This window comes from Sphaeramia orbicularis, chromosome 7 (genome assembly GCF_902148855.1).
Source record: "Sphaeramia orbicularis chromosome 7, fSphaOr1.1, whole genome shotgun sequence".
In the NCBI taxonomy this organism is placed as follows: Eukaryota; Metazoa; Chordata; class Actinopteri; order Kurtiformes; family Apogonidae; genus Sphaeramia; species Sphaeramia orbicularis.
Window position 1 is genome coordinate 36,833,078 of NC_043963.1, and position 12,313 is coordinate 36,845,390.

At 38.8% G+C, this 12,313-nt stretch overlaps 1 protein-coding gene across 2 annotated transcripts in view; it reads right to left on the reverse strand.

Moving 5' to 3' along the window:
- Positions 1-5,973: 5,973 nt before the first annotated feature.
- dip2ba (disco-interacting protein 2 homolog Ba) overlaps positions 5,974-12,313 on the reverse strand; it is a 73,076-nt gene continuing 66,736 nt past the window's right edge. Inside the window, exon 39 of one of the 2 annotated variants that reach the window (XM_030138176.1) lies at positions 5,974-10,036. In XM_030138176.1, the coding sequence (XP_029994036.1) occupies positions 9,784-10,036 (253 nt within the window). In that variant the 3' untranslated portion in view covers positions 5,974-9,783. The remainder of the gene's footprint in view (positions 10,037-12,313) is intronic. The other variant, XM_030138178.1, reaches the window with a different exon arrangement.

Genomic DNA, 12,313 nt, shown 5'->3' on the forward strand with positions numbered 1-12,313 from the left:
GCTGAAAATAAACAAGCTCCACGCCCCGCTGACTGAAGCGGAAAATCTAGTCCCCGCCCCCTCGCGTGCGCAGGCGGCATAAACAAAGGGATCAAATAACTCCACCAACGTTTGAAACAATCTCCTGACTTCAGGCGTGGTGTAGACCACAGTGACTAAGGGGCACCAGGTCAAGGAGACTTGACTTCAGGCGTGGTGTAGACCACAGTGACTAGGGTACGTTTACACGGCAACACTCCGCAAAGATTTCTCCTTTGCGTTATAAAATCATTCCGCGTTAAGACGACGCCGCTATGATAACGATCTGCGTTAATATGAGTCCGCGAGGACGGCTGAATACGCTGTAGTGGCCATGCCAGACCAGTAGCTGGCGATGTAGAGCTGTAGTGAAACAGTGGTGGTAAAACAGGCGCCTGCGCACAAACAATTTCCGGGTTAGACAGCCTTTAAATGAGGAGAAGAAGAAGAGGAGGAGGCGGACAACACTATTTACAAACAACAATGGCGAGTGGTCGTACAAAGACGCAGAACTTCTTTGTCTGGACAGACGAGCTGAGCACAGTTAGCAGCACGTATGTTGTTCTGAACCGGCCATTGTTGTTGTGGTTGTTCCTTCTTTTTCTGCAGCTTTATTGTGTCATAGAGGCTGGTAAACCAGCTTGGAGGCGTATTACCGCCACCAACTGGCCCGGAGTGGGTTAACTGGCGGTTCTTGGCTGCGGGCGCATGCGGTGACGTCATATTTTACCCCGGAATGCTCCGATTCGCGTTAACACGGAACTGGAATGCGGAGCGTATCGATAACGTTCCACCCTGGACCCTGGTAGCAAAAGTTTCCGGATTCAGGCACTCTAGGCACCGTTTCCATGTTAACAGAAGGCTAATCCGCGATGAAATCTTCCCGGAGTCGACTGAAGCCGACGCCGTGTAAACAGCCCCTAAGGGCCTTTAGGCCATGAAATAAAAAAGTTGGTTTTTGCAAATAATGGTGTGATTCGTCTTTCTTCTCCAAGAACCAACTAAAGTATATACCACACATTGACAATTGTTTTGCACCTGTGTCAATGTAAGCTTTTTCTTTCATACTCTATTCAAATACTTTATTCTAGGTTGTTAACATTGCTTAAATACATATAGGAATATTACTTGGTATGGCCAAGAGTTTTGCTTGTTCTCCAAATTTTTTATATAATAGTGGTGCGCCTAGAATTTAGCCTGTGCTCCTAACTTTTTAGGGTTAGGAGCACAGTGCTCCTAGGTCAAAAAGTTAATTTTGAGCCCTGGTCTGGACGCTGTGTGGCAACTCTTCAACTCTTCACAGATCTTTACAGCTCTTTGATCTCTTTGCTCTTTTCCTCCAAAGAGTCCACCTTCATCTGTTCCTTCCTCAGCTTGGCCTGGTATGGAAGCTTGTAGGCCCCTGGTCCTCGAGAGCTACTATCCTGCATGATTTAGATGTTTCCCTCTTCCAGCACACCTGACGGTCATTATCAGACTTCTGCAGAGCTTGATGATAGGCTTATCATTTTGAATCAGGTGTGTTGGACGAGGGATACATCTAAAATATGGAGCATAGTGGCTCTCGAGGACCAGGAATGAGGACCAGGGTTGTAGGCAGAGGCACTGGTATATTAGTAGAACATCATTTTCGGGGACCAAGCAGTCAAAACACAAAACACAGGTTTAAAGTTCTGGAAAAAGGGATTTATTTCCCAGAAAAAATCTTTACAAAACAGATAACTGAAAAAAGAGTTATAGGGCCCTTACAAAAGGTCAACAAAATATAACTCTACTGAAGAAAAATGCCAACAAAACTACACATCAACCCAACTAACAGACCCACCAGACTGAGACACTGGGGCAGTATATATATACCTAAAGAGCAAACCACAGTAAACACACAGGGGGAAAGTAAATGGACATAAACTAAAACTAACACAAAGAAATCCTAATCCCCTTTCTGACGTGCACGCTCTTGGTCTGGTCTATGGAAGGGACTTCAGAATAAAAGCTTGCTCCGCCCTCAACTCCATCTTTAGGCTGCAGCAGGAAATGCCACCCAGCAGCCAGGTAACTCAAAGAAAAGAAAAATTAATTAATAGCAAAATGACAAACAATGTAAACTAAATGTGCACGTTCCATCTAGTGACAGTGTAATATCAAAGTGCTAATAAATCAATTTTAAACCAAAAAACAATGAGTGTTGTATGTATACTAAGTGACTGCGGCTCAACATAACTCAGCATGTGGTGGTGGTTGAGAGTGTGGCTGCTGCAACCTTTTGTGTGGCTGTGGACACGGACATCACAATCATCATCATCCAGGGTCTCACTGTTTGACCTGTTGCTTTTGGTAAATAAGATGACCAATCTCAGTGGCCAGAGTTTATCAGTGGTGTTGTATTAAAAGTAGCTGTATGATTGAATTTGCCATGATTATATAAAACTAGTGCGTTGACCCATGGGGAACCACGAGTTCTAGATCCTCTGATACAGTTCATTCTTTACTTTCTTGGCAAATTCAACTGGCATTTTCTGTTGAATAACCTCTCAGCTGGCATGTCTGTTTCTGCACATGAAATGTGACACCATGGCAATGTGGCCCTTTTGTTTATCTGTTGCTAGGTAATGTAAGGTAAGGTCAATTATGCCTCTAGGATTCTGGGCATAACAATGCGATTGTGAGGCTATTGTATTTCAAAATTACTAATATACTCCCAAAATATTGGTCCTATCAACTTGCTGTTTTCGCTAGTCTCTTCCTTGACCAAAAATAACATAAATATGCCAAACTGCAGCAGTCAGCTCTTTACGGATTTTGTGTGATGCCTGAGACACATACACAGTCTACTTCCCTTTTATAATATAGATGTTTACCTGGCAAAAAAGTGGGAATAGGTAACAACAAAAACCAAATAAACAAACAAAAAACACCCACTTCTATCCACAAAACTGTTATAAAATTCTGTTTCACTTTCAGCCCAGAACTGGTGAATCAGCTCTTCCCTACACTGATTAAGAAGCAGCACAAACTAACTATAACTTTAATTTAAAAGAAAATGAATTAAAAGCATTGGTAAACAGATTGGGCTTGGATTTGATAGTTGTCAGCATCATCTCAAGTACATCAGCCCAGTCAGTGGAAGATAGACTGGAGAACACACTGGTAGTTACCTGTTTAACTTTTCATTTTTTTGCTATCATGTCTTTTGTTGAGGTGATGGATATTGAATTTCTCCCTGTAGCTAAAAGCACCATGTTCCGATTTAACATCCAGTGATCCAGGAGAAGCTGATCAGAGAGTTTGAAACAGTTCACACTGGAAATCTGATATTTTAGACCTTTAACCATCTGGTGAATTATCAACAAGCAGTACATAATGTTGATTATGTCAGAGGCTGAAGCCATTGTACTGATCTGAGACACTGTTTACTACCATTTTTTAACATTTTACTGACCAAACACTGAGTTTAACAGAGAAAACATAATCCATTATTGAATCAATAATGATATTAAGAGAATGTTTTTATTCATAAGATCAGCTCTGATGGAAAATTGATGATATCACATGTCAATCAATGAACCAATCAGAATCCAGAAACTGAAGAATCAGAATGTGATGACAGATGTTGCTGATGTTACCATGGAGATCCTTGAGTCAAGGAGAGGTAAAATAGAGAAAGCCAACCAAAGAACTGATATTGACAGATTATATTGATTATATTGCCTCTAACCTTTGTTTAAGCTGTCAGCTCTTAGTCAAACAAACAAAAATAAATAAATAAATAAAAATCTGCATGACAACAAGGCAAATTCCTTCACTCTGATGGTGAGGGTCATTGCATATGATCAGAAGCTCCTTATCAGCCTTGTGAGAGGGTGCTGAATATTCTAAGAAGAGTAAAAGAGGAGTGTCCATTTGTCCACAAGTTTTTGTTTTACATGTTCATTGTAAACAACATGTAGTTTTCAATCATGTTCCATTTTTTTCCATGGGGGTGAAAAAGAAAAGAGCAAAGAAAGAATATAAGATAAAACAAAAAGAAAAACCCTGCTGTTGATATTAATAGTTATAATGTGTAAATAACAACCCATTGTGTTTTGTTCTTGTAGGAATAACTGTTTTTTCTGATGCTCCAGCTGATATGTATCCATAAATAGAAACAAAAAACAAAACAAAAATTATGATAAAGAAAAATGCACGGATGAATCACCAGACAACAATGAATAAATCAGAAATGCTGCATATATTTGAGCTGAAATAGTGAAAAAAGATCTTTGACAGAAACACAGCGACAGACATTGTACCTGAATGAAGAAACACGTTCAGTCCAAGGTTTTCTCATCTAGTTCTTAAAATTCATGTTAGTTTTTTCATAACAAAAAAATGTGATGAATCCAGTCCAGGAGTTTCAGGTGAGGGTTCATCCACTGTCTTGTGAAAGCTCTATTACAGCTAAATATTAAATATATATTTATTTTTCTAAACTTCTCCTGTTATATTCTCCACATTCATCCAATAGTTCAACAGCAACAGGTTAAACCTCCATGTTTTTGTTATATTTGTTTTCTATATTTATTTTTCTATATTTATCTTTTTGTGTATTTTATTTGCAGTAATAAACACCTTTAGCTTCTTATTATTCTTTATTATTCAGTTATTTTCTTACTAGTATGTGTATTTTATCATAATTTAGGTGTTTTGTCTTAATTCTTGGGTTTTTCTTCATTATTAGCTAGTTACTTATTATGTACTTTTTGCATTTTATTTTTACTTTATTATTATTCATATTTAGTTAATTAACTGTTGCATTATGCAGTTTTTAATTGCATAGGTCTTGTATTTCATTATAATTCTGGTGTTTTGTCTTCATTCTGTTATATATTATTTAGGTAATTCTTGTCTCACACCTAGAGTTACATAACAATTCATTATTATTGATTCTTTCATTGTTTTTTTATTGTTATTTGCATGTTTGTGTTCATTCTTGTGTTATTTACCTATTTTAGTATATATATTTCCTTCAAGGTTCTTTAGTTATCGTGCCATATTAGTTGTGTTTATTCTTGATATTCTTCATACATGTTTAGCAGTTCATTATTATGTAGTTATTCTTAGGAATTATTTATTCTAAAGTATGTATGTGATGTTTCTTAAAATACTAGATTCCATAATTTCTCTCTAGATTTTCCTGTCATGTTTGTGTCTCTCTAATGTTCCTTGTGTACATACAGTAATTTTTAATATTCATAATATTTCATGTTTTTAACTACAGAACTACTGCCTTGAAACAGCAGTGTTTGGAAAATGATGTTTTACAATAAACTCTATAAAAATTATTAAACAAATCTAAATAAAAATGGACCTGTCATCTATTATTTCAGTTATATGAAAATTAATTTAACATATTCTACTATGTGAGAGTTGAATGAAATGGGAAAATTTAGACAGGACATGAGTTTAGTCCAAAAGTGGCACACACTGACATCATCATAATCACACCTTCAGTTCAAATCTGTCAACAGTAGCTTTGAGCGACACCTGGTGGAGACAAGGGGGATTTTCTTTAAAGCAGCAGCAGCAGCTTTCTAAAGTTTCCAGACAGAAAAAAAAACACAAGAAACTCTGACAAAGCAATTTTTTATTTGACATGAAACACATCCAAATGACAGTGTGACAGTGTTTTTTTGTCAAGTAAGACATGTTAGAAGTTATCGCACCAGTTCAGAGCGTCTTTGCTGCAGCTTGACTAATGCATAGTGAACAGACAGTCGTTGAGGTATACATTGTGGGCCCTTGAGTTTGGTGTGAAAGATCCTAATTTCATTACCTCACATGTACATTTTACATTTTTTTGTGCTTAGAATAATGTTGGAGGTTTTTGAAAACGCACGCCGTTCTTCACAACACGACAACTTGACGGCTGAAATAAATATTGAACGCAGACAGTGCATTGTCTGTTTTAAGAGATTTTTTTTTTTTCCTCACCAGGACTGGCTATGACGAGCAATTAAAACGAGCAGTGGGTCGAGATATCTGAAGAAAAAAGTGGCGTGGAAAAAGACAGACCACACAACAAGGGCATCCAGGAAGAAACCTTTGTAATGACATTGGAGGACACACTTTCCCTTATGTAGAATAGCACCAATGTCTATTGAAAAGGCTTGAAGGCCAACATGAAATTATAAAACTTTATTAAAACTTGTCGGAGTGAAACAGTAGCAACAAAGCATTTATCACACAGTAGCTCAGAAAAGCTTCACTTTGTCATTTGTGAGTGATTTTCAACCAAAAGATTAAAAATACTGGCTCGCATACTGTTACTGTACATGTCACCAGTGTCTGAATGAAAAGTGGTTTATTAACGCGTCGGATTCATTATTATTAAACCAGCCGTTTGCAGAAGATGTTCAGTAAAAACAAAGATTACATCAGGAAATATTGATGAAACCCCTTAGAAAATATATTAACTTCCAATTTTGGATGGAAAGAATTAAAATACAGTGGAGGCGACATTAAAAAAAAAGAACTCTGGGATTATTTTCTTACAAAAAGACAAACCTTGTTGCACCAGAAAAGCCAAATATGACCGTTAAAGTGGACACACACACTCTCTCATTCACACACAACACATTTAAAATGATATTGGGAAAGTGCACATTGTTCCTGCCAAAATAAACTGAAACCTTATTCTTTCTTTTGTTATGAGATACCATTAAATTAACAAATGCAGAAAAATGCTGTCAAGTATGAAAGATCAGTCAAGTTTTATCAACATCTCCATGTACACATTAACACCAGTAATACAGTATTTGACCTCTAAAATACAGTATACAGACGACATCCTTACCCTCATTTATTACCCTCCCCTGTTTTTTTTTTTTTTCTTGTAAAGGAGGATTCTGCTGTTTTTTTAAAAACACACTTGCTGCTCACGACTGATTGTTGTTCATTTCTAATTTGATTATTTTCAGTGTTACAGACATTCAGGAAGAATCCAAATGGCGGTGATGAAATGACAAAAAGGCATGACCGCAAATAAAAGAACAAGACACCTCCCCACCCACCCCCCTTCATTTCCCCTTAATAAAATAAAAAAAATATGTGATATGAGCGTGAACTGAAACTGGCTCTGATTCCACGTATAAAAACCACCGGAATCGTTTTTTTAATCCGACTACGACTACAGCCAAAACTGAGGAATTCAAAGTGAAAGTAGTGAAGCTCCACAGGTTTTAGTAAGGCAAAAATTCTGTCCTCTTTGTGTTATTTATTTTTTTGTTGTTTTTTTTTTAGAAATTCAACAGTCCCATTATCATAAATGTCACGATGGTGCAGCATAAAAGGCACTGACCTGCCTTCTGATGATCATTAATCCACTGAGATGATGCTATGTGAAAGACGTTCTCTGCTTCAACATGAGGAAAATACACAGACTGAAAGCTAGTGGCTCGTTTCTACTGAAGCCAGGATACGCTGAATGATCCTGTGAAACTCTAAAACTCTACTTACTTGTTTGTTTGTTTGTTTGTTCTTGGGCTTTCACCTATATTCTATATTTTATCGGTTGACGGGAGGCGTACGCAGATGGTTACACTTCCTACTACTCAGTGGTGATTTAGCACTAATGGATAAACCACTGAGTCTGTAAAGACACTCTGATATGTGAGAAATGACCAAAAACCAGCGATGGTGGACCTGAACCGTTAACTGTCTAGCTTAAATATGTCAGCGCTGCTTACAGGTTGTGTTGTTTTTGTCGACTGAGGCTGTGTCTGAAATCACTTCCAATCCAAGGCTATTGAAAGGAGGAGGTTCAGTGGAAGATGCTTCATTTTCCAACCAAAGATGACAGCGGTGTTTAAAAAACTAAGATTTGGAGTCAGAATGATAGGTGTTGCTGATGTCGACAAGAATAACTTATACTGATAATTTTAACAAAAGCAACAGAGCTAGTTTTCTACCATGGCTGGACTGAAAGAGGTTCTCAAAAAGCACCATAATTTTTTTTTTTTCCTTCAGTCTTCCCCTATTTCTACACTCTCTGATATGGTCAACAACATGAATTATGAGAAATGAAATCTAATTCTTTCTTTCTCTATTTCCATCATTTTAAACTCAAAGTTGTTGTTAAAACGCACCAGTTTCACCTGTTTGCTTCTGTACTCTTTGACTTACACTCTTAAGTAGAGTTAAAACTACATTACTGAGGCAAAGAGGGAACTCTCCAGGTCCCACTTCTTACAAATAGACGTTGTTATGGACACCCTGGAGACTCACCTGGTGGAATCATGTACCACATAGGTGCAGATTTGATCCTGGTTGCATGCCTCCTACCTTCCCTGTCTATCTGCACACTGTGGAAAAAATGATCTTTAAAATATATATAAAAGTTATGTACTATGGTGGAAAAGGAGCTCTGTTGCAAAAGGAAAAAAGAAAACAATACAGTTCTTGTTACTTGGTTGAAACACCAGTGTTTTACATCTTTTAACATGGCCTGACATTTCAGAATATATTTCTTCTATTTCCCCTTTCACACAGAAAATTGACTGATCAGGAATCAATAAGGGACTTGATGAAGAATCAGACCAATTGCAGTGACCTGGGTTTGATTCCCAGCCCAGGTCTCTTGTGAAAAAGCCCCAAAAATATCAGAATCAGACCAATAAATAGAATCAATGATGGGAGGTTTCACTGACAGGCATATCTGCATCATTCTATCATCACAAAGACATTTTTTTGTACTGATTAATTGTTGCGGCTCTAGGAACCCCCAGTAGGAAGTTTTCATTATTTATCTGCTGTTTGTCTTATGGTGCTTTAGACACATAAATAGTAGCAGCAGAAGTAGCATGTATGTGTATATATATATATATATATATATATACACATCATAAACTAAAAAATGAGTGATTTCAGACACAGCACTCTGAACAACAGCGCCTCAAACATTAATGAGCACTATTACAATCATTACAATCTAAAGGACCGACTCCTACTCACACTGAAAAATGAAGAATCTGCCTGTTAAAGCTCATCTGTACGACCCAGGATGGAGTGAGGATTTTTCACTTTGACCGTGTGTGACGTGTGAGCGCCGACAGCAGCAGTGTGTGCGGTACGTGACGGTGGTGGGTGGACGCCACAGCTCATGGTGTCGGGAAAGGCTGCACTCGCTGGTGGCGTGCGTTAATACTGACTGGACTGATACTGACTGGGTTTGCTCTGGTGAAAAGGGGTGTCCCCTCAAGGCAGGCGGGCCAGGAAGTGGACTCATGAGGTGCGAGGACTTCAAAGTGCAAGAGGGGAAAGTTCCAGCTCCTCTCAGCAGTTCCAGTGTGACATCCTGCCTTCAAGACTCAGAGGTGAAGGTAAAAACAAAATAAAAGCAAAACACAGGGATGAATGGTTCAGGAATGAAATGAGGGCATCATTCTATGTTCTATATGTCTTGGATAAAAACAATAGGAGATGGGGGGGTGATGATGATAGATTTCCATCAGTTGACAGATGCATCTGAGCTGTCAAGAGGAGAGAAACCCCCACCCCAGTAAGAATCTGGACCGCAGTTTTCGAGCAGGTGGAAGCAACAGTTTCTGAGAGGGAAGCACGTTCCTACTACAACACTCGTACGGCGCTCACATTCCCAGATGTTCGGCGAGTCGAATGTGTGTCTGAGGTTAAACATCGGGGGCTGCTACCGTACCACCGCCACCCTCCTCCTAGTCTTTCTCCCTCATTAGCCTGGCTCAGTTTTCTCCTCTGTCGCTCGGGGGGCGTTCACATGTTGTAGGCCACGTAGATGGGGTCCAGTTGGTCTGCCAGGAAGGAGTCTCGCAGGTGCATCCTCTGCTTCTCTCCTCTGGAGTTGATGGGAATCACCCCAGGGTCCACGATGACCACCACCCCGACGATCAGGTGGTGCTCCTCCAGGACCACGTTGGTGACGAGGGGCACCAGGTCCAGGGCCTCCTGCTCCGAGCCGCTCAGCTCCGCCACCACCACCAGTAGGTTGGTCCATGTAAACACAGCACTGAGGGGTGACAGGTGGGTAAATACACCAGAGGTACTTGACTGGGATGATTCCATTTCATCATACTTTAGACTTCTACTGCACTTCATTTCAGACACAAATACTGCATTTTTTGCTTTGTCTGCTTTAGTTACTTTTACAATTTTTCACCCACTTCCTCTAAACTAGAGACACTCGTAGAGTGCAGACCTCCGCCAAGGCAGATCAGTGGGCCCCCATGGCCCCCCCACCCCACCCACCCCCGATCACCACCAAAATTTAATCATTTGTTCCTTGTGCCAGTATCAACATTTCCTGAAATTTTCATCCAAATCCGTCCATAACTTTTTGAGTTATCTTGCACACAAACAGACAGACAGACAAACCAACGCCAACAAAAACATCATCTCCTTGGCAGAGGTAATAAGAAGATTCTGAATGTTGGAATGACACAAACAAATGACGTTAAGAAGGGATTTCAGAATTTTGTACATAATCACCGAATTCTGAGTGTTAGAATATCAGAAAGCTGAAATCAGGCCTGTTTTTTGGCTACATAATTATCACCACAATGTACATTTTTGCTGCCTTTCCACTGTTGGTATCACCTGGACTCTGTACATTTTTTTGGCATTTCCACTGAGTGAGAACAGGAACCACGAGACACTATCGGAAATTACTTCTAGTATTACCTTCACTGAGGAACTAAGCAAACAAAACAATACCAAAAACAAGTGGTGCCAGGCACAACAAACCCCGCCCCTCACATGTATTGTAGCTTATTTTGGTATCGATCCAGCTGATGTCATCATGTCTGTGTGTGCTGATGTCAGCATATTAACTGCCTCTATATATGTGCCAAGTCTGAAGTAAATTGAAACAAAAATTACGTTTTTATAGACATTTGAAATTTTGCCCATCCTTTTTTTCCCATGGGGGAAAAAAAAGATTTTAAAAATTAATAAAAAATTTTAAGTTTGACCTACTGTTCCCAAAATGTAATGAGATCTATTCTGAGTCACTGGTAATCTATAAACCCAATTTGGTATGAATTCAACCAATAGTTTTGTTGCTAGAGTGTTAACAAAGAAACAAACAAACAAACACACCGAAGCAAAACAATACCCCTTGCCTCCCCTTCAGGAGGTGGGGTAACAACAATCGCATGACAAAAAAAATCATGCAACTCAGGCTGGTCAATCCATCTTGGTAAATCAACTATGCACAAAAAAATTAAGTTTTATGGTCAAAGTGATAAATTAATTTAGTCTTCTATTGGTGACTTGTTCATTGCTGCAGTTGTGCTGCAAATGTCAGAATAGTTTACGCTGCATTGCTATGACAACTGGCCATCCTAAAGGAGTGCTATACCTGCAGGGGGCATACAACATACTGGGGGCCAAACTGAGCCAAGTCGACATGAGTTGAGCCGATACCAGCAGCAGAAAAGTGGCATTTATAGGTAATATTTAGGTACTTTTACTTAAAGGTAAAGTATGTAGTATTTTCCTTAAAGAACATGATAATGTCACATACAATATTCCCTCTGAATCATCACTTCTGACCCTTTATTTATGTGTTAATGGTGTATTTGCCTACACAGACCCTGTCCTCTGCCTGTGCATTCTATTTTTCTCCAGTTTTACTGTGTTTTAGACGGTTTTCGGTGGTGAGTTTGTATTTCCAGCCAATCAATAACAGCATCTCCAGTTCCACATGGGTGGAGCGATATCAATGTGACATGACTCTTGTTATGATCTTCTCTTCTTTATGCTCTTCACACTTATTACTGTCTGATAAACAAAACTGTGGGCAAAGCACACATTCACATGGACCTGTTAGTCTCTATATTGTCTCTACAATATTCATGTAGTGTTTTGTGAGGGTGTGAGTGTATGTTTATATTGTAATAGGTAGATGGGAATTAGGTTTTCATGTTGTCTGTTTATACTATTGTTTGTTGTTCTTTATATTGTTCTTGCTTGAAAAGCCTGAGCAGGGATGGGATTTGTGTATTAGCTAATTGCTATTTACTCCTTGTGCAGAGCCGTAGCTGTTCTATATGTCCTCTATGTTTAACTCTATTGTCCCTGATGAATAAAGGAGTATATAAATAAAACAAGACAAAGGTGTATTTGTGTTTTTACCATATAAGAGCTGTTAGAGAATCCTTTTTTTTTTTAAATTTATTTATATTTCAATTTAACTGCTTTTTTGTACTCTACCACTCACTCTCCCCATTCATACAACTACTTACTCAACTAACAATGACATAATTTGCCTTTAGATTGAGTTCTG